We start from the raw sequence: 21,141 nt of genomic DNA, 5'->3' as shown, positions 1-21,141 counted from the left end.
ATTACTTATTACACATTGTACTAAAATATCTATTGATTATACTATTACTTATTACACAATACACTAAAATATCTATTACTTTTTACACTATAACATTACTTATTACACAATACAACATAACTTACTACACAATACACTAAATATTCTTATGATTTATTATATATTATGTATAATGTATTGACATATCATAAAAAATAAAATAGTAAACAAAAATTTCTTATTTTATGTCATAATTAAAAATATCTATATAAGGAAATATCAGTTATAAAATATATATTAAAATTTTATTATATGAAATAAAATGAAAATTAAACTATTATTACTGCTAATATCTATAATAACAGTAAATACAACACAATTATTATCACCAGAAGAAATAGAATTATTAAATAATGAAATAGTCAAGAAATATCTAACAAAATGGATATTAATTAATACACATAGCTTACTAAATTTTGATATGGCATATTTATTGTATGAAAGTGGTGGCATATACAATAAAAGGAACTACGCAGAAGAAATAGAGATTAAATCAACTGTACAAACCTACAAAGACTCTTCTAATAATGCTTTATACCAAAGATACCCTTATAAAGATGTTTATTATGATTATTTTGATAGGGAGAATAAGGGAGAAGAAAGATTTAAATACATAAAAGAGTATCATAATACATTAATTAATATGTTTACTTATACAGATAAATTTAATACTCCCTTATCAGATGGATTAACAGATGGATTAACTATATTCTTAAAACACCAAGATATATTACCGTATGTACACAAAGTATTAGCATCACTTTTTTTAATTTCTGAAGGATTGAATATTTCCCTTTTTGTACAAAAAATCAATGACAAAGATTTTCTTATACTAAAAAAATTTAATTCAACAGAAAAACATTTTATGATTGATTTGCACCTGAAATTCATTAAAAATAACGAAGAAATAACGGTAAAACAAGAAAAAACAAAAAATATCATAAACTTTTTCATAAATAACAGAAATAATCCAATTATAGAAAAATATAACTACACTGAACCTGAAACATACGAAAATTTTTACACTGCAAAATTTTTATACAATCCAAAGATTCTTATTTATTCGTATATATATGAGCATATCACAAAAAAAGAAGAAATGCTTGGTTTTATACGGACAGTATACGATTTATTATATGAGTGTATGAATACGCCTATTTATACCACTAAAAATACAAAAAAAACGGATATTTCCATATTAAGTAATACTAAAAAGTTTGCAAATTCATTATATAAAAAATATTTTATAGAAGTATTGCCATCCAACAGAATTTTCAGGTATTCTCCTGTTAATGAATTAGTAAAGTATAAAAATAGGACTATTTCAAATAATTTACCAATTATATTGCATAACCCGAATGTAACCCTAAATAGAGAATATATTCAACCAACAGGTGGAATCTGGTTATTAAAATTAATTAAGTGCATAACTTATAACCCAATAACTCATAAGTATACGACTGATCATCTACCAAATGCAAATTTTAAATTAATTAATTTTATTAAAAAAGTAAAAAATTATTTTCCAACGGATTTATCAACTGAAATAGGCAAAACTTGGAATTCTTCCTTTTATGGTATAATTAATGAAAATAGTGCATTATTTAATACACAAGGCATAATAAGTACGCTTGAGGTTATATCTAAGCTAACTAGTAATCATACAAGAAATAAGCATTTTATTATGTTTAAGGAGAATATCCGTAAATATGGTAATACTGGCATGTTATATAAGGAAATTGAATTATATACTAAAGAATTTTTAAAACCGTTATTTAAATCTTATTATTTATTTCCTAATACGGAAAACAAAAATACAAAAGATTTAGATATAAAAATTTTTATAGAAAATTTTAGTATTTTAAACATACCTAAAAATAAGACTTATGATGTATTCGGTAAGATATTTATTAGGTTTATAACACATGAACAAGAAGAAGGGATTATATTGGATATAAATGAGTCAGGTATTGATTTTTATACAGAAAAAAGAAAAATTCATCAATTACCCGATACGGCAGAGCATTGGCTTAGATATAAGGTGGATTATGTTAAAAAAAGAAACAAAAATTTTTATGGTTTTTTATTTTTAAATTTTTTAAAAATGCAGTTAAGATTACTAAATAAGGAAAATACCGGCAATATTAATTATTTAATAGAAACCGTTAATTTAATTATAAATAACGATAAAAATAAGGTTGACAGATTATTTCTTGGCGGCAGAATAGAAAATATTTTTTATAAGGAAGATATTTTGGTGTGTTATTTATTACACATTGTGTATTTAAAAAAGTCAAAACTATCGATACAATTTATTACTAATATACTAGGAAGTGAAGAATTAAGTGATCATTGTGTACAAAGTATTCTACTGCCAATTGTGATTTATACAGGCATTTACAGCGAGTGTAAGAAATTATTACACTTAGACTTATTACACAATTACTTAAATATACCAATACATATTACACAATTACTTAAAATTCTTGAGTATTTAATAAGTATAAACTCACCAGAAATTCTTACACAATGGTTTAAAAGTTTTATAGGGTTAGACTGGCCTAATACATATTCTGTATATGAACTGCTTAAATACGCCCCTATAAAGATCAAATTGGGTGTACTTGACTGTATAAGTAATAACGGTAATACAGTTGATTATATTAAAAAATTAGTAAAAATTGTTAAAAAAACAAAAAATATCCGTTATAACGGTAATTGCCATATAAGGAAATCCAATGAAATATTTTTAATATTTTTAGGTATTTCCTGTCATAATAAGACTAAGTACACTAATATCATTAAGTACTGTTATGATTCTATTGTGTATAATAATAGTATTACACTTATTTACACTGGGGATACTTCTCCTGTATATATTAGGACAGTATACCAAGTATTAGTACAAGAAAAAATGAGACTATGTGTAAAAAGTTCTGGTATACGAAAATATAAAGCAGTTTTATACTCATACCGGATATATCTGGATAAGTAATAAATTATAACATAACTTATTACATACTACATAATAAATAGTATATAACTTATTACACATGATATATAACTTATTACACAATATATTAATAATATATAGATATATATAACTTATTACACAACATACAATATATATTACGTATTGATTATAACTTATTACATATTGTGTAAATTATATTTATATAAAAATAAATTAATTTTATTTTAATAAACTGGTACACATTATAACATAACTTATTACACATTATATAATTAATACTACTTATTACACAATATATTATAATATACAAATGAATATAACTTATTACACTACATATAATACTTATTGTACTACATGTAATAAATACTATATAACTTATTACACAATGTATAACAAATACGATATAACTTATTACACAATGTATAACACTATCCTTACCCAGATAATACAGTCTAAAAATAAATACAGATAAAGATATACTCTTTATTATAATAATTATAGTATAAGGACGTACACATAGTCATAATAGTACTAGACCATGCACTGAACTGTCCCTATAGTTATATGATTTGTTTAATTATGTGATACTAGTCTGAATTTGATATACTTATTCTTATATCTAGGCCGTTTATCTTAACATGATCACTGCACGTGTTCGCACACTGGCAGATCAGTCTCGAACATGCACACCCACATATAACCCGAATAACCCAAAATTCATTTTTGCCTTCACATAATATTTAAAATATTCATAATTTTGTTTGTTTCATTAGGATATAAGAATATTATACTAAAAACAATCATTATAACAATCATAATTATTGCAATAAATATTATAGTTGTAGTGCGCATTCCTTTGATTGTAGTACCAGATGTATTTATAGTACCACCTGTTTCTTTGTTTTTAGATGTATCTATAGTACCACCATTTCTATTTTTTGTATTCTCTTTTATAGATTTGCCTGTAATACCACAAACATCAGATATTATTGATTTTAAATAGCCAGAAATTACGTTATTTCTAAAATTACTAATATTAAAATCTTTATGGTCTAATACATTACTGTGCCCACCTAATATCGTTAGAATAGACTTATTATCTAAAATACCAATAATTTTCACATTCTTCAGTTGATCTAAGAATGTCTTAATTCTATCTTTGTTCTCATCTTTACCTAAACTAAATCCATGCTCCATAGTAGACATCTTATATATTGTATAATATAACCACGCAATAGAAGTATGTAATTTTTTATCTTTATCTTGAACTTGAATTAAATTATAAATTAAACCATTTATAATGTCATAAGTAAAAGAATCAAAATCCGAACGTTCTGTTCTTGCAAGTAATTGAAATGAATAAATATCATCGTCAGTTAGCTTTAAATCACTTGCATTTGATTGTTCTTCTCCATTCTTATCAACTATAGTTAGTTTATCACCATGTTTTATTAGTATATCTAACACTCTCTGTAATCTAGAACACTCTCCTGATTCAGTTAACTCATATAGTTTAAGTATTGCATCTTTTGAAGTTATTTCTTCACCTAGTTCTGATCTGTCTGCTTTCTCACGCAGTACATTAATAGAAGAATCATAGAAATTCTTTCTATGCCTATATAATTGTGCTATAATACTATGATTATTACTTATTAATTTATAAAATGCCTCTTTTTTACTTCCACTGTCTAATGCCTCTGCTTCTTCTTTAATCATATCTATAATTTCAGATGTTTGGGTTATAGAGTCATTGATTTTTAATATAATATCTTTATAATCACAGACCCGAGTTCTATTATATATTTGCATGTAAAATATATTATATGCCAAATTAGTCAGTGATTCTGGTAAATCTTCAAATATTGGGGTTTTTCTGTTAATATCTGTTATTATTTTATATATTTTTTCTATATCACTACGTGCTATTCTTCCTTTTTTGTGACCGATTTCTTTCTGTAATTCTATTCTTAATTCTTCATCATCAATATATCCTTCCATAAAAAATAAAATATTTTCCATATTTATGCTTTTAAAAAAACGGAAAAATTAAAATATTTTATACAAACTGTAATTATTATACATTTATGATGGCCAGCAGAAGGCAGTTAGTTAATGATACTACTGTAGTACTGTAATATGTCCATATAACATAGTTGATTCTAGTGGTGTAATAGATATTTATGACGTGTTCACAAGGAGTAATATCTGTAGCTGTTCTGATACATAGCCAAGATATATAGGAGAGTGAAAGGGAAGGTGTTTTATTCTATTTAGAAATTGGCCTATGCTTGTGCAGACTTGAAGTATTAATAGTACAGCTGCGTTAGATCTGGTGCTGAAGTAAGCTGTTAATGCCCTTTGAGTCTCTCCATAAAGTGTGTGAATGTCTCAAGGTGGCTAGCCAGTAGTTGATACACGGATCTGTGATCTGGCCTTGTTTTGTCGGGATCATCGTGCGGGTTGTCACACTGACATATCGCCATTGGATTCTCATACGAGACTGGTGGTATCATCATAAATATATAACTTATTACACATTAATCATTACTTATTACACAACATACATTACTTATTGTACTATGTGTAATATATATTACTTATTGTACTATTATTATTATATTTTAAATTATTTAACTTATGTAGAGGTAATGTATAAATAAATAAGAAGACGTAAAAAATATTTTATGGGAGGCCTTTTGGTAATTGACAATGGAACATACGAATGTAAAGCAGGAGCCAATAAAGATATACCAAGTGTGAAATTCCGCAACCAAATATACAGAACAAAAGGAAAGGATGGCAAAGCATTATACTCAATATCTGTGGATAAAAACCAGAATACTCCATCAACAGTAAAAAGTATGTTTGATGGAATGGTTGTGTATAACTATGACGTATTTGAAGGTACAATTAAATCAATAATGAAAGAAGTAAAAACTGGGTTAAATACTAAAGAAAAGGAAGATATTAAAGAATTAGTAATAACTGAATGCTTTTTAAACCCAAAAGTATTTCATGATATGGCTATAGAAAGTATATTTAATACATTCTCATTTAAAAAGGTGCATATAGGGTATGATATGATATACTCGTATGAGTATAATATACAGAATAATTCAAATATGTCACTGGATACAGAAGGATTCAAAAGAGAATTCTGTGATGTAATAATTAGTATGGGATATATGGGAGTATATGTTATTCCTGTAGATCCTGTGATAAAAAGTATTTTATATGAAGAGAGTACTTATATGCCACTGGGGAGTTTGGCGGCACAGTATATCTTCTGTAGAAGTATTTCTAATAAGTACTGTGGTACGGGTGTAAAAGTACAGAAAGAAGATGTAATTGAGTACTTTAAGGATTTAAAGGTACCACTGGACTACCTTGAAGAAATAGAGGGAGTTGTACATGAGGGAGTAGGAAATGTTCAAATATTACAAAAGCCAGGGAAGGAGAAAACTGCACCTATTAGGAATTATCCTAAAAGAAAACCAGCAGAAGAGATCCGGAAAAAAACAAAGGCATTGGTGGATAAAGAGAAGAGTGAAGAGAGTACAGAAACTCATATAAGTGATACTATGACATCGAAAGAGGCAGTTGAAGAGGAAGCAGAAGAAGTGGTTGAAACAGCAGAAACAAACAGTACACAGAAAGAGAGTGAATTAATGAATGAAGAAGAACTAGCTAAGAAATTAAAAAGAGAGAAACTCATAAAGGGAGCAACTGATCATAGGAATAAGCAGAAAATACTGAAATCCTTGGAGCGGCTTAGCTATCACATATTTATACTTGAAGACAGATACTTGCTCATAAACAACCCAGGAGAGTTTATGAAGCTACGAAGGGATCGGTTAGAGTACCTTGAAAAGATAATTAAAAAAAGGACTTTTGTAAGGAATGAGTTGAAGAACAAGAAAAGTACGCACTCTCTGGCACTACTAAAGAAGTCTTTAGAGCACCCAGACACACAGTCGGAGGATAACGTATACTTACAGGATATTCAGGATGCATCACTTGATGACAGTGCAATTCTTGAAGAGATTGAGCAAATAGATGGATTCTTACGGGAAAATGATCCAGAGTACATTAAAAAAGAGGAGAACCCACTTGATAAAATAAGGTACGGGTATAAAGAGAAAGGAGGAATAAACATCAATGTTGAGTTTATACGAACAGCAGAAGCACTCTTTAATCCTGCAATTGTAGGGATAGAGCAGCCAGGTCTCACTGAAAGTCTTTCTAACATTATGCACACTAAGGATGTACGTAATATATTCATAACTGGAGGGTTTAGCCAAATAAATGGGTTGAAGGAAAGAATCCAAAAGGAAATCATTCCACTGCGGTACATGCCAAATGATCCATGCATTGTATCTGCCTTAGACCCAGTGAATGATGCGTACCGTGGCGCATTCCTTAAATCAGAATATGCAAAGACGTACACAAAGAAAGAGTACATGGAACAACAGGCAAAGAAAAAAGAGACAGAAAATAATAATGACTAAAATAGTTATACCACAACAATATTCATAATATACTAATATGCATATGGAACTGCCCAGATTTAGCTGTAATTTACATGAAAAGTGCTTGTATAAAAATACACGTACATAAAGCATAAGTAATCACTGTAATATTCAATCACATAACTTGAAATAATCGAATTCTTTAATAGAATGTGCTGGTTATTTGGGCTATATAGTAATTACTGCAGTATAGTATAAATAAGTACATGACAATTCATAAATAAAACCTAAACGGTATACTTTATTAAGATGGATGTTGGATGAGAGTTGTTTAATCTACTGCCTGTCATGCCAGCCCTTTCAGTTAGCTTTTTAATCTTGCCGTGTTTTTACTTCACGATGCACTCTTTTTGAAGGTGTCAGAATAATTACATCAGAACCCCACCCAGACAGCGCATTCCTGTCTATTGCATTTAAAAACGCCTGCACTGCTGTGGTAAACAAGTCTTCTTCTTCCAGACCCTCAGTGAATAACACATCTGCAATACCTGTTAAATTAGTGGATGCAGTGCCGGTTGATGCAAAGTCTTTATGCGCACTCATACACCCTATTAAATCCATGGTATATACATGTGGGTTGTTCTCCCTGTCAAATCCCACTATCAGCGGGGAAATAAGGAAAGGTGAGAACCTCTTGCTGTACAGAATATATGAAAGTAAACAAGCAAACTCTTTCGGCTCTATCTCCCTCTGCTCATTGAGCTTGAACATATTCACGTGCTTTCTGAGTGTCTTGTAAAGTATTTGACAGTCCGGCACAAACCCAGTCAAACTAAGAATAAGCCTGTCTGTCATTTTATACAAACGGGTAAAGTTTGAATGCAATGTGCTTGCATTGTTTCCAAATCTTTTGTCAGCTGTGATCACAATTGCATCCTTTCCCACCATTGCCAGAGAGGATCCTCCGTAGTATTGCTGAATAGACATTAATTAGAAGAAAAACAACAAAATATTTGAAAGACAAAATGAAAATAGTTTAAATAATAAAAAGGAATTTCTTAAAATTAGAAAGTATTCCTGTGCTAACAACCAGAAATAACAGTAGAAATACTCTAAATACATCTAATACTCTAAATACAGCATATACTATACATTATTAAACCTATTTACTACTGTATTTCGTACAGTTGTTTAAATTGTATCCACTCATATACAAGCTAATCCTGGCACTCTTTCTGCTCTAGCTTATTCTAGCTTATTCCATATTCTACTTATAGTATAATAACCCAAATATTAAAATTAATGTATCATATCCCATAAAGAAATATATAAATACCTCGAAATATTGGCAGGAATCAAATGATAAATAGGAAAGGAATAAATAAGAATTTTTTATTCCCCCCCATGGAAGAAAGAGAAGCAAATAAAATTATTAGCACAATAATAACACATGACGGGGCATTTCACTTGGATGATGTACTGGCGTGTTTTATGCTTAAAAAAATATATCCACATGCAAATATAGTAAGAACAAGGAATGAAGATATAATAAAAACAGGAGATATTGTGGTGGATGTAGGAGGAGTATTTGACCCAGCTAATTTTAAGTATGACCATCATCAAAGAGGGTTTAACCAGACATACAATGACAACTATGATATAAAAATGAGCAGTGCTGGGTTAGTGTACAAGTACCATGGCATGCAATTTATTAAAGCACTGGGTTTGGATGTACACCCGGATTTTGACTATCTTCTTCTGCTGGGGTTACTTTATGAGACATATTTTGTATCTGTTGATGCAAATGATAATGGTGTTGACATATCGGATGATGTTCGGTATAATGAAAGGACTTTGGATAATGTAATACGGTCGTTTGTTCCCTTTGATATTCCAGAGGGGGAAAGTATTGAGTACGGTGATAAAGTAAGATATGAAGCATTTGAAAAGGCAATGGAGTACATTGGAAGTGATTTAGTAAGACACTGCAAGTACTTAATGCACCAGATAAATAAAGATAAAATGCCAATACTGCAGAGCTTTAACCAGATGAAAGATCCAAGAAGTAGATACATTATAATGGGATCCGGAGCATACCCAGCGAAAGAATTAATTCAATACTATAATACGTCACTAAACAGAAATGTATCAATAATTATATACAAAATACGATCAAGAGAGGGTACTATATACAAATTACTGTGCATTCCCAAGAAAGGCATAAGATACACACCAGAGATACCTTTATGTGAGGAGTGGAGAGGTCTGAGAAATGAACAAATGCGCAGATTCCCAAAATTAAAAAAGGCTTCTTTTGTGCATGCAACTGGATTCTGTGGGTCTGCAATGGACTTAGAAACAGCAGAGTACATGGCACAGAAGTCAATTGAGGAGTATTTGAAGAAAACCGTATAAATAATAAGATTTAGTTGATTGTCGCTGTAATATGTGAATGAGCCCTTCAAATTAATAAATGAAAGAATGTCCGTTTGTTTGAGTTAAATTTTAGAAAAACTGAAAATTTTTTATATGGCAGGAGAGTCTCAGAAAGCAAAAAAAGAAAGAGTTGACAATTTACTATCAAATGTAGGAGCATACCAGAAAATATACAAGTTGTTGTGCGACAACAAGACTGCCTTTATTCAGAAATTAAAGAGAGATTTCAGAAGCGTGAAGTCCGAACTGTTCTTTGGTAAGTACAAAATGATAGAAAAAGTACTATCACGAACACTCGACACAGAGCAACTTACTAGCTTAAGAGGTACTGTTGAATACAAAAAGTCCGACAGAGTCTTCCTCTACCTTCTATCAGACCTTCCCCAAGAGAAAGTACAGAGTATAGTAGACAGAATTAGTCACTTAGACTACGAAAAGGTTGGTGACACACTTTCTAGTGACATTGTCTTACCAGTAGGAGAATTATTAAACGAAGAAAGCGTAAAGGTCTCAAACACATTATTTAAAGAAATTGAGAAATTAGGAATCCAGAACATTATTATTAACCCAAAGACAAACAGCATAGAAGTAACAGAGCAAATTGTGTTAGGAAGAAAAGGTGAGCAGATGACAGAAGAACAAGCAAAAATGTCAAAGATTATTGGTCTAAAAAACAAGAAACACGGTGCAAGAATCGTTGGTTGTGCTGATATTCCAAAAGAATAAATGTTCTCTTAATAGGAATATACATAATAAAATCAAATGATTACTTATTAATGCATAAATGTCTGAATATTTACAGATCCCACAGAATTATTTAAATATGAAATTTCATTTTTATTTAACATAACAATTAAATTATATTTGATAATATTTCCTACTCAGATATAAATAGACTAAACTTCAAATATTTGGTTGTTCATCCTGTCTGTTTTTGGTCTCTTTATAGTTAATTTAAATGGTTTAATTGGTTCTTTCTTTGGAATACTGCCACTTTCTATTATTTGCTGCACTTTTTTCATGTGGGACAGCTCTTCTGAGGTATTCCCATTCTGCAAGTCCTTTAATATTTTGAGTATTTCATCGCGTGTAACATTCTGTATGATCTCTTGGTTTAAAAATGAACATTTGTCTGAGGACTCTTCCTTTTTATCTTTTGATTTTTCTGGAGTTTTCTGGACCATTATAGTAGAAGGCTCTTCAGCTGGTTTACTGAAAATAAGAGAGCCAGAAGTTAAATCCCTGCTTGAACAAAGTATTACCATAATCTCATCAAGAGAACTCTCTGAAGCATGCCTCATTGCTCTGCTAATTGGCTCATCTATTATCTTCCCTAAACACTGCGCAATCCCCTTGTGCTCTGAGATAATATTTTTAAATTCTTTGCTTTTTGCTTCCTTATGGGTTAGTCGCATAGTGCTGTACCCAATTTCTGTTAAAATACTCTCCCAATACGCGCATAGCTGTATTGAATGGGAAATAGGTCTTTCTGTATGTATATACTTGCTCCCAATAGGACGAGAATATACGTATATCTCTGGTCTATTCCCATGTATAAGCAGCCTTCTAAGACTCTCTATAAGAACCATCCGGGATAATCCCCTTACTTTTGATGCACTCTCAAATCGTTTAATATAAATAACATTTGGTTTTGGGTATACACAAATAACACAAACACTCATTGGTGCTCCATCCACATAAGAAATGATGTATAAGTGCTTGTTCCTCTGCAGAAACAGACTCTCCACAGAATATTCCATAGAATGCAAATATTTTCTGGTTTATTAAATGTTTATTTATTACTGAATTAGATAAAATCTAAATTATTTTTACTTCATGGATTATTCCAACAGAAAGTACAAATATGTAAGAAATCAAAATATTCCAAAGATTCAGTTATTTTTACTAACGGATAAAATATAACCCGAAAATTATACTGTCTAATAAGAGTAAACATAAGTAATTTATTGCTTGGATATTTTATCCTTCACTGTATGCCGGAATGATGATTTATCCTTAAGAGACTCATCATTTCCTTTAAATGAAACAGGAATTATTTGTTTTAGCTCTAATGTATTTCGTATTTCCTTCTCCTGAATATGTCTCTCCTCTTCTGATGGACAGCTTTTTGTCCACAGTGAAAGAATTGTGTGATGCCCTCTTACACTTACTACAATCCCATTCACATCCATGGTGGAAAACGGAACAAGTGCCATCCATATAAATAAGCTTTCAAATAGCCTCTGCTCTGCCGTGTTCTTTTTTATTTTGATAATCCACTTTCCTCCATTTAGATTGCTTGGATCTTCCCACATTGGCTCAATCCCTTTCTTAAACAAAGATAAATCCGTAATTGGCTTTATATCCTGTAACTTCTGCAGTCTTCTGATCAAATATAAAAATTCTTCTTGTGTTTCAACTGTTGCTTCCTGCTTTATCTTGCTTTTAAAGTCTTCGGTGTCTCCTTTGACGGTTAAGCATCTAAATACAGAGGAAAGGATAAGAGTCGATGCAAGCTTCTGGTTTGCCATAATAAAAAATATTTAATCGTAACTAAAATACTTTTAGAGTATGTGCTAAGTCCTTTCACTGGGCGTATATTCTGAGAGAAGAGTGGGAATTGAACCGAAATTATTTGACTTAATTACAGTAAATGTGTCTCCATCTGAGACAGCAATAAGTAATGGAAGGTTTTCTGTATATGAGAATACTTCTTGTGTAAATATGTCTAGTGGTGTAACTATAAGCAAGTAACCGTATAATTTGGAGTTCTTTCTGTTGAAGTGCTTATCTGGCTGATATACTTTATAGAAGTATCTGGGATTATAGCAACTACTTCTTTTTTCGGTTATGAAAATTTCCGTAATTGGTAGAATTGGCAGAGTATTCGGGATGAGTATCCAGCCTGCCTTTCGAATTTCTCTGTATGTTAAAAAGTGCTTATACCCGGAATTTATTGCATATTCATTAACATCCAACTGATTTATTTCTGGTGATGAAATATCGAATAGAACCTCTTCTAGTGCAAGTATTAATTTCTCTTCTTTTATTCCACACTTCCTATATTGCTGCCTGCCTGGGTCTTTTGGTATGTAATTAATCCCATCTGGAATGAATTTGTCTAGTATTAAACGCTCTATTTCTTTAGTGGATTCTGTCTTTGTACTGTTCATATAGCGTGGCTGGGTTTTTGTATGTTTTAGTGCAGGGGTCTACCATTACAGCAATTTCTGTATTTTCATAGGGAATGTCTGCGAATATACTTGGAGTCTCATCAAATAACTCTTTTGATTTAAGGAATAACTTATCTACATCTGATAACTTAACTGTTTTTTCCTTTTTTGTCTGTTTTCTTTGTTTTTTTGGTGTTTTCTCTTTGTAAGAAACGAGCTTCTTCTTCTTTGAGAAGTCAATTAGCATGAATATTTTTTTGCATTGACTTTTATGCCAGAAAGTGTTTATGTTAGAAGAATCCAAGAATTGCTGGCAGAGATATGCGAGTCGTCGCTTCTGCTCATGCCGCCTAACAAGCTTAGCACACACCCATGTGACTGGCTGTCTAGTGATATGGAGAATATACTATCTGCCATAGAGCTAACAAAAGACAAAGTGAACAAAGATGTACAGCAAAAGAAAGAAATAATTTCTGCAATGGAAATACGAAAGAACGAACTTCAACAGGCACTTGAAGAAGTATCTGATCAAGAGAGCACTCTCTGGATATACGAAAAGAATCTTACAGTAAAAGAGTCTCTTCTAGAGAAAGAAGTAAACTCTCTGAGCGTAAGATACGAAAATCAGTTAAAAGAATTTGCAGGCGTATCTAGTGCAATAAAAGAGGCAATGGCTGATTTAGATGAACACATGGTGTATGAAAATGAGTGTAATGAGATACTTAATATTTGTATAGTAACTAAGCCTAGTATTTGTCAGGCGAAAGACCTTCTTGATAGACTCAAGAGAAAGCAAGAGGAGATAAAAGAAGAAACCCAAAAAAAATAGAAAACACAAAAGATTTACTTATTTCTATTGGTGTAAACCCGTCTGCGTATCCTACAACGAGTGATATTGTTAATGCTTTGAGTGTATTAGAAGAACAATTAGAGAATATATCCAGTGAAACCCAGTCTTATAATTATACTGTAAGTAAAATAGACATTTCTGCGGAAAAGAGTGCTGATAGTAGCAGTTCTACCTGTGAATTAGCCACTTCTGGTGTTTCTTCCAGTGTAAAACCAGCTGGTCATGAACTTACTGTGGTTTTAAAGAGACCAAGTGAGATTGTTTTTAATAATCTTATAGTAGACGGATTAATTTTATTTCCATTTAATTTCAAAGGTGTACCTGAAACAAACAATCTATTTCCATTTCTGGACACATTGTCTTTCTCTGGTATTAAAAAAATAGAGTTGAATTTGGTTAAAATTAATCAACTAGCAAAAGAACTGGATATGTTATTCACTTCACGAATTGTCTTTTTATCAAGTAAAATACACCCACAGGGAAAGGAGTCAATTGATGAAATATCAATAATTAGAAAAATCATCATTGAGAAAGCATGGATACAGCAAATGGAAGAGGAGTACAAGAAGAAGATAAATGAAATATTCACAGAAAAAAAGGGTGCACTGCAAACTATTCTGAATGACTTAGAAAGAATCCAAGAAAAAAAACACGAAACTATTCCCTTCCCCTCTACAATAGACACACTTAAATTCACAGAACAGGAGCAGATTATATACGAGCTGGAAGAGAAAACACTTTCAGCACAGACAGAATATGAAATACTTAAGAATATTGAAGCATTCTCGCAGGAGAGAAAAGAACTTCTCCAAAAAATGTCTGCATTTGAGGAGCAGGCAAGTGATCCTCTCAGACTATTCAGAAGTTCATTCCAGCTGAACTCAGAAGAGAAGTTCCGGAAAATGGCCGTGCCAACACTTCTTCGCGTGGAGAAGGAGATATTCGCACTTGCATCAGAATATGCAGAGAAATTCAGTGACAAACCGATTGTTTTAAACAAAAAAGAGATCATCACAGAATTAAAGAATGAAATATCCAATCGAATAATTAATGCGAACGCATTCATGAAAGGAAGGGTAGCAAAGCCAAATAAGTAATCTTGATTTGAGAATCAAAGAATACTAAAAATTTACATAAACCGATTTTTACTAATAAACTGCTGTGTATTTCATACGTACTTTATGCTGAGATGTCTTCTGTCCTTGGACTCTGTCTCTCTTTTGCGTCTTTCCTTTTTTTTGTAAGTTTTCTAAGCGTACTCAGAAGAATAATATCTTCTAAAAAGGGTATTTCCATCTGAGACTCACACGGTGTGCAGTGGTATGTGCTAAGTCTCTTTTTATTAAGCATGTGCTCATAGTCTCTCATATTACTGCGTATTAAATATTCACTCTTCTCTGGGTTTATTTCTGTTATTGGCTCTTCTAAAGTCACATCTGTTACAAGTGCTGCAATTTGAGACGGGTCTTTCTCCTGCACGGGAGAGAATGGGATACTTGCTCTTTCTTTTAAATGGTCCTGTACGTCCTGGTCTAAGTATTTCTTCTCTTCTGGTGCCTTCTTCTCTCCTTCCTCCTCGCCTGTAAAGTTAATTAGTGCTCTTTCTTCTGTGTGCACCCTTTTCAGCTGGTCGCCAACACGAAGTATCTCGAGGAGTGATTCATCCTGCGGCGCTGCCTCTTTTTTTATTTGCTTGGTTATGTTCAGCTGGTACTGCAGAAAAGAGACAAGCTCTTCCCTTTTGTAGGACTCCTCTGGCCCTGTTGATTCTTCAATTATAGCTGAAAGAATCGCATTTACTAAGTCGGTGTCTGTTTCTGGCTCTTTTATCTCTACAATACTGTTATGCGCCTCACAGAGACCAGCCTCTGAAAGAATTCTTTTAATTATTAATAGCTGCTTGTTTATATGTGAAAAGACCAAATCCAGTATTACTTGCAGGGATTGCTTGCTTGTTCTCTCAAATCCTACCTGATTCAGTATTTCTACAATAACTGCCTGGAGCACTTTCGAGTAAAACTTTCCTTCGTCCATCGCTCTAAAATTTCTTTAAAATTAAACATTTTACAGTATTATTCTGCTAATTCAAATTTGTCCGGTATAAAAAGACGTAGCTTATTATTCAACGTATTTATAATTAAATGGCGTTTGCTTTATCATTAGCTATAATATAGCTGGTAACTCTAGAAATAAATCTTAATTTTTCAAAAAGTTTTATAGATGAAGTGTGCCATTTGCGTAAACTCAAGAATAGAAACCGACGCAGCCCGTGACATAAGTTACTGTACATCGTGTGGTCTGGTAATTGAAGAAAGCACAATTGTGTCTGATGTGCAATTTGCACAGGACACAAAGGGCTCTTCTATTTTGCAAGGCCAGTACGTCTCTACCGGCGACACAAAAAAACTTGTTTCGGGTAAGTTCATTACAACAAATCACATAACAACGATTCGGGGCATAGCCAAGTCGATTGGCGAGGCACTGGGAATTGGTGAGTCACAGATAAACTCTGCAATGCGGTGGTACAATCTGTCGCTGCAGTTTAACTTTACAAAAGGGAGAAAGACGCAAGTACTTTTAGCGGCCTGTCTGTACATTACATGTAGAGAGGAAGAGACTCCGCACATGCTTGTTGACTTTGCATACATTCTTCGTATAAATGTGTTTAAAATCGGCAGTATCTTCTTAAAGCTAATAAGACTACTTAACATTACTATGCCATTAGTTGATCCGTCTCTATTTGTTCCTCGTTTCTGTAGTAAGTTAAACTTAAATAATCAAAATGTTGGGAAGACTGCATTGCGTCTTATAGCAAGAATGGACAGAGACTGGATTGTAATCGGGAGAAAACCAGCTGGTATTTGTGGTGCAGCCATTCTTATATCAAGCAGGATACACGGCACAGAAAGAACAGTAGAGGAAGTTGCTAATGTAGTAAAAGTATGCGAGGCAACTATTAATAAGCGGCTTATGGAGCTAAAAGAAACAGCAACAGCAAATCTTTCAATTAGCGAGTTTAATACAATTTGGCTGGAGAAAGAAGAAGACCCGCCCATTGTTAAATTACGTGGCAAAATACTTAATGAATCTTTCTGTAATAGAATAGGCCATAGTGAGCCCAATGCCGCAGATACTGTCATAAATACCCCAAAACTTCCTACTGTATCCAATCAAAACAGTTCACTCTCAATGAACATTTCTGAGAAAGATATTTCAAATGAAAAGACTAAAGAATGGCCAAGTGACAGCGATGAGAGTTACATTGCTACACCTAGTTCTCTACCAACTCCTTCACAAGCTCTTTTAAGCAGCACAGCAGACACATCTGCAGAGACTTATAACTATAATAATGAATACGAAAGTGATCTGTCCGACTGTGGAATAGAAGTGGAGAACGACCTTCTTCTGAGTAAAGAAGAGGTTAAAGAGAAGGAAAGGATCTGGAATGTAATGTATGGAGACTTTCTTATAGAAAGAAAGAAGAAGGAGGTGAAGGAAAGAAAAAGGAGAAAAAGGACAAGAAAAAGAAAAGGAGAGAGAGAAGATACCACTGCAAGATGCAGTTGAGTCAGCAGTTAAAACAAAGAACCTTTCCTCAAGAATCAATTATGCTGCGATAAAAAACCTTTTCCAACAATGATAAATTCAGAATAACCAGCCACTGACACATGAAACAAAAGGAAACACAGCAAAAAGTAGAGAAAGAGTTAGAAGATGCACAAAGTGAAATAAAAGATGCAATAAAAGAAGAAAAAAAGAGAGGGGGCTCAATTTCATCATTAGAAAAGGACTCAGAACAGCTAAACGAGTCTCTTTCAGGGCTTCAAGAACAAACCCATTCAGCAAAGAACCGGCTGCTCAGAAAGAGTCTTCTGTGGATAGGACTAGCTGTTTTAATTGTTCTAATTATAGGCACTGTAATATTCCTATATATATACGAAAAGATAAAAAAACTTAAAGAATAAAGTATTATATTATTATAAAGAATATTCATTTCGAACTATATCGGGTTATAATTAAAATATGACTGTGGTGACACTACCACTCAGACGCGAGCCCCCGTGGGCGATCCGTCTGCGCACCATCTCGCACGATGATTCCGTCAAAGAAAAAGGCCAAGATTACTGAATCAGTATATCAGCTTCCGACTATTTAACCGGAGCTCTTTTCTCAATTTAGGGGAAGACTCAGGGAAGCACGACGACTTAACTTTAGCGCCAGGCCTAACACAGCTGTGCCCTTGGACTCCGAGTTCGCGCAGGCCTATGCCGCTTTCTAAAGACAATAAATATCTCTCCCCTTTCACTCTCTTTTCTCTCTTGACTATGTAGCAGGGTGGCAGTGCTGTTATTCCTTATGAGTACGTTGGCCACAGTAAATTCTTTTCCTAGAAGGCATTTCAGATAAACTTAATCCGCCGATTTCAGTGATAAGCTGAGATTTGAAAATACTTGTGAGCTTGTCATACTTTTTTTTACTCACAGGGTCATTTCCATTGCAAAGTGACTCTTTTTCTTTTTCTAGGGCAGATAGAATCTTTTTAGATATATTTTTTAATTTAATAGCATTTCGGAGTATATACTCATTACTAACACGCATAGGATCTAAATATGCATAAATAAAATTAATAAACATGGGATTATTAATATTCATACATGCATAACATAGCCATGCAAACCAAATATTATTTAATGATGTTACTGCATTTGATTCCATACATTCTTTCATTTTCTGCATTATTTCTGTTAGTATACCAAATTCATACTTTTCTGGCACTTTAATAAATATCGCTTTAAAAGAATCTAATACTCCAAATATTTTTAATTCTTGCTTATAATAAATAGATTTCTTCAAGAAATAACTGAAATATTCTAAGAAGGCTTCTTTAGAATGGTTTATATAAATCATACTTTCTATTATATTGTTAAGCAAATCATTACTAATTTCTGCTGTAGGCATATTTTCTAAATCATATTCAATATTTGAAAAGTGTTCTTTATGCTCAGTGAAATACATTATCTGTGGAAGTATTTTCTTTCTGGTTTCTAGATTAGGAATAAGTGTATTTCCTATAATATTTATAATAATACACAATAGTTGATTGTCGCTTACTCTGTTTCTGTTAGTGATGCAGAAGTAGTTAATTATAGCTGCTTTATAGTCTATATCGCCATATCCATATAAAAACAGTCTATTTTGAATATTTTCATTCTTTAGTATATTATTAAGCATACCCAGATTTTGCTCTAGTGTTTTTTTCTTAAGTGACTCTAGAGTGTTATTTAAATAATTACTAATTAGATTTCCAGTGTACTTATTTATGTCCGAATACTTTTCTTTAAGGCCCATAAATTCATTTTTTATATCTTCAGAATAATCTCTAAAATCAGATAGTAATGTAAACCTAGACATCACTGGGAAAGTAATTAGCTCTATACGTTCTTTTTTGTTATTTCTCTCAAAAACAAGTGTAATACTTCCAAATACATCAATGCTCTGGCGGTTTTCTGAAAGTGGTGCTAATATTGACGTACTAATACTTATTTGATGATTTCCTGCTAAGCAACGATTGAGAATATTCAGAAATAGTTCTTCTAATTTTTTTGTTCTTTCTAAGCCTGTATTACGTGAAATATGAATTGTATTCACTATAGTATTACGCATAGCATGATTTAGTGGAAATAGTTCGCATATCACATATAGAATGTTCTCTAGCCCAGCATGTAGCATTGTTCTACTCTCTTTTGCATACCTAATGTTTGGATTATTCAACCTTGATACAACTTTGCACCAGTCTCTGTGCTTGGTCTGACTTGCATTCTCTGTTGGCACTGAATATTTATTAAAGAATTCTATTAGTGCTGTAGAGGCACCATGCATATATTCTGTTGAGCATTTGTTGGTTTCTGGATTGTATGTAAGACACATGAACAAATTCAAAAGCATTGTCTCCACATGATTAGCGTACTGTAGTATTTCATCTTTTATAGGATCCTGTGAGTTCTCTGGAATATTCTCTGGTATACGAGTGTATGAAGGTACCATTGTATAACATATGAAAGGAAGTATTGCTTCATTGTCTATTTTAGTTTTTAGACTGTAAATATCTGCTGCATAAGTATTCTTAATACTATTATCTGGATTGTTTTCTATAAAACAACGATTTATAGTCTTATTAATATGTTCCTTCTGATATTCTGATATTCCTGGATATAATTCGAGGTCTATTAGAAAAACTCTTACAGCTGCTATAAGCTTCCTGTACTGCTCTATACTATCTATGTATTCAAAAATATATGACTGTATAAGGAACTTTGGGCTGTCAAGAAAATCACCACTATAAAACTCTCCTTGACTATCTGGCTCTTCGCGTTTTTTTACTTCGGATAAAAAAGGCTCTCTGCACAGATTCTTAAAGAAAAGTACAATCTCTTCTGTTTCCTTCTGATAAATTTTCTTTTTAGACTTATCTGCCACAATACTCTCCAGCTGTAATGGCAGGTCAATAAAAACAAAGTTTTCATTTTTTAGAACTATTCTCTCACTTCCTTCTATGCTCTTGTCTACTTCAATGGGAACATCAACTCCCTCTGAAAGAAGTATGAGTGTAGCAAGAAGGTATATAGTGCCGGGTTTGCTGCTATGTTTTCTTAGAAACCGAGTAAATGAGTTGTTTTTATGCGGTTCAATAGAAATCATGCCATTTACACATGGAAACATATATATCATTTTCTGATGAAAATCAGACAAATACTCTAATTCAGTGTTAAATCCATCTATACCATTATTGTTTCTATATGGTGTGTCATTCTCTGGATTCCTTCTGAATTTGTATTTATACTCTGGCACATTCTCTCTTAAATCTCTATATCGGTTCAAACTATAATCTGCCCTTATCCCAGGAGAAAAAAATCTCTTGTTGTACAATAATTCGTTCTTATAAAAAATATATCCTCTCAGCGGGTTTAATGGTCCATCTGGATTTATGAATATATTCTCTAGCCTTGCAGCAAAAATATTCTCTTCTATTTCCTTTATATCGCACAGCTCGAGTCTTGCATATACTGTGTATATCATTACTAGTAGCTTTATGATCATGCGGTTTTTCATTTAGGGAATAAATAAAATATTTTTTATTACCCAATTTGATTTTTTTATTTCTATTTTTATATAGCATAAGATTCACAGAAAAATACAGAA

The 21,141-nt window shown here is 32.1% G+C and overlaps 17 protein-coding genes across 17 annotated transcripts; 8 read left to right on the top strand and 9 right to left on the bottom strand.

Annotated features, from left to right (window-relative positions):
- Positions 1-301: 301 nt before the first annotated feature.
- NEPG_00201 (uncharacterized protein) lies at positions 302-3,034 on the top strand (the record flags this gene model as incomplete). Its single annotated transcript, XM_013202580.1, has 1 exon — positions 302-3,034. The coding sequence occupies one exon, from the start codon at positions 302-304 to the stop codon at positions 3,032-3,034; it is 2,733 nt and encodes a 910-aa protein (XP_013058034.1).
- Positions 3,035-3,726: 692 nt separating this feature from the next.
- NEPG_00200 (uncharacterized protein) lies at positions 3,727-5,032 on the bottom strand (the record flags this gene model as incomplete). Its single annotated transcript, XM_013202579.1, has 1 exon — positions 3,727-5,032. The coding sequence occupies one exon, from the start codon at positions 5,030-5,032 to the stop codon at positions 3,743-3,745; it is 1,290 nt and encodes a 429-aa protein (XP_013058033.1). The 3' UTR covers positions 3,727-3,742.
- A 329-nt stretch (positions 5,033-5,361) lies between these two features.
- Positions 5,362-5,526, bottom strand: NEPG_00199 (uncharacterized protein; the record flags this gene model as incomplete). The annotated part of the gene is made up of 1 exon (XM_013202578.1): positions 5,362-5,526. The coding sequence occupies one exon, from the start codon at positions 5,524-5,526 to the stop codon at positions 5,362-5,364; it is 165 nt and encodes a 54-aa protein (XP_013058032.1).
- Positions 5,527-5,697: 171 nt separating this feature from the next.
- NEPG_00198 (uncharacterized protein) lies at positions 5,698-7,771 on the top strand (the record flags this gene model as incomplete). The annotated part of the gene is made up of 1 exon (XM_013202577.1): positions 5,698-7,771. The coding sequence occupies one exon, from the start codon at positions 5,698-5,700 to the stop codon at positions 7,519-7,521; it is 1,824 nt and encodes a 607-aa protein (XP_013058031.1). The 3' UTR covers positions 7,522-7,771.
- A 21-nt stretch (positions 7,772-7,792) lies between these two features.
- On the bottom strand, positions 7,793-8,469 carry NEPG_00197 (uncharacterized protein; the record flags this gene model as incomplete). The annotated part of the gene is made up of 1 exon (XM_013202576.1): positions 7,793-8,469. One exon carries the CDS (start codon positions 8,467-8,469, stop codon positions 7,855-7,857), a length of 615 nt encoding a protein of 204 aa, XP_013058030.1. The 3' UTR covers positions 7,793-7,854.
- Positions 8,470-8,886: 417 nt separating this feature from the next.
- On the top strand, positions 8,887-9,971 carry NEPG_00196 (uncharacterized protein; the record flags this gene model as incomplete). Its single annotated transcript, XM_013202575.1, has 1 exon — positions 8,887-9,971. One exon carries the CDS (start codon positions 8,887-8,889, stop codon positions 9,895-9,897), a length of 1,011 nt encoding a protein of 336 aa, XP_013058029.1. The 3' UTR covers positions 9,898-9,971.
- A 40-nt stretch (positions 9,972-10,011) lies between these two features.
- On the top strand, positions 10,012-10,728 carry NEPG_00195 (uncharacterized protein; the record flags this gene model as incomplete). The annotated part of the gene is made up of 1 exon (XM_013202574.1): positions 10,012-10,728. One exon carries the CDS (start codon positions 10,012-10,014, stop codon positions 10,642-10,644), a length of 633 nt encoding a protein of 210 aa, XP_013058028.1. The 3' UTR covers positions 10,645-10,728.
- Positions 10,729-10,798: 70 nt separating this feature from the next.
- NEPG_00194 (uncharacterized protein) lies at positions 10,799-11,678 on the bottom strand (the record flags this gene model as incomplete). The annotated part of the gene is made up of 1 exon (XM_013202573.1): positions 10,799-11,678. One exon carries the CDS (start codon positions 11,676-11,678, stop codon positions 10,815-10,817), a length of 864 nt encoding a protein of 287 aa, XP_013058027.1. The 3' UTR covers positions 10,799-10,814.
- A 204-nt stretch (positions 11,679-11,882) lies between these two features.
- Positions 11,883-12,449, bottom strand: NEPG_00193 (uncharacterized protein; the record flags this gene model as incomplete). The annotated part of the gene is made up of 1 exon (XM_013202572.1): positions 11,883-12,449. One exon carries the CDS (start codon positions 12,447-12,449, stop codon positions 11,883-11,885), a length of 567 nt encoding a protein of 188 aa, XP_013058026.1.
- A 45-nt stretch (positions 12,450-12,494) lies between these two features.
- Positions 12,495-13,091, bottom strand: NEPG_00192 (uncharacterized protein; the record flags this gene model as incomplete). Its single annotated transcript, XM_013202571.1, has 1 exon — positions 12,495-13,091. One exon carries the CDS (start codon positions 13,089-13,091, stop codon positions 12,495-12,497), a length of 597 nt encoding a protein of 198 aa, XP_013058025.1.
- Positions 13,063-13,338, bottom strand: NEPG_00191 (uncharacterized protein; the record flags this gene model as incomplete). The annotated part of the gene is made up of 1 exon (XM_013202570.1): positions 13,063-13,338. The coding sequence occupies one exon, from the start codon at positions 13,336-13,338 to the stop codon at positions 13,063-13,065; it is 276 nt and encodes a 91-aa protein (XP_013058024.1).
- A 24-nt stretch (positions 13,339-13,362) lies between these two features.
- On the top strand, positions 13,363-13,920 carry NEPG_00190 (uncharacterized protein; the record flags this gene model as incomplete). The annotated part of the gene is made up of 1 exon (XM_013202569.1): positions 13,363-13,920. One exon carries the CDS (start codon positions 13,363-13,365, stop codon positions 13,918-13,920), a length of 558 nt encoding a protein of 185 aa, XP_013058023.1.
- Positions 13,921-14,369: 449 nt separating this feature from the next.
- On the top strand, positions 14,370-15,038 carry NEPG_00189 (uncharacterized protein; the record flags this gene model as incomplete). Its single annotated transcript, XM_013202568.1, has 1 exon — positions 14,370-15,038. The coding sequence occupies one exon, from the start codon at positions 14,370-14,372 to the stop codon at positions 15,036-15,038; it is 669 nt and encodes a 222-aa protein (XP_013058022.1).
- A 40-nt stretch (positions 15,039-15,078) lies between these two features.
- On the bottom strand, positions 15,079-15,975 carry NEPG_00188 (uncharacterized protein; the record flags this gene model as incomplete). The annotated part of the gene is made up of 1 exon (XM_013202567.1): positions 15,079-15,975. The coding sequence occupies one exon, from the start codon at positions 15,973-15,975 to the stop codon at positions 15,121-15,123; it is 855 nt and encodes a 284-aa protein (XP_013058021.1). The 3' UTR covers positions 15,079-15,120.
- A 186-nt stretch (positions 15,976-16,161) lies between these two features.
- On the top strand, positions 16,162-17,508 carry NEPG_00187 (transcription initiation factor IIB; the record flags this gene model as incomplete). Its single annotated transcript, XM_013202566.1, has 1 exon — positions 16,162-17,508. The coding sequence occupies one exon, from the start codon at positions 16,162-16,164 to the stop codon at positions 17,506-17,508; it is 1,347 nt and encodes a 448-aa protein (XP_013058020.1).
- A 101-nt stretch (positions 17,509-17,609) lies between these two features.
- NEPG_00186 (uncharacterized protein) lies at positions 17,610-17,906 on the top strand (the record flags this gene model as incomplete). The annotated part of the gene is made up of 1 exon (XM_013202565.1): positions 17,610-17,906. One exon carries the CDS (start codon positions 17,610-17,612, stop codon positions 17,904-17,906), a length of 297 nt encoding a protein of 98 aa, XP_013058019.1.
- A 40-nt stretch (positions 17,907-17,946) lies between these two features.
- On the bottom strand, positions 17,947-21,039 carry NEPG_00185 (uncharacterized protein; the record flags this gene model as incomplete). Its single annotated transcript, XM_013202564.1, has 1 exon — positions 17,947-21,039. The coding sequence occupies one exon, from the start codon at positions 21,037-21,039 to the stop codon at positions 18,289-18,291; it is 2,751 nt and encodes a 916-aa protein (XP_013058018.1). The 3' UTR covers positions 17,947-18,288.
- Positions 21,040-21,141: the final 102 nt, after the last annotated feature.

Source organism: Nematocida parisii, assembly GCF_000250985.1.
Source record: "Nematocida parisii ERTm1 unplaced genomic scaffold supercont1.1, whole genome shotgun sequence".
In the NCBI taxonomy this organism is placed as follows: domain Eukaryota; kingdom Fungi; phylum Microsporidia; genus Nematocida; species Nematocida parisii.
Note: the sequence above shows the minus strand (reverse complement) of the source record. Positions and strands in the feature narration are given on the sequence as shown.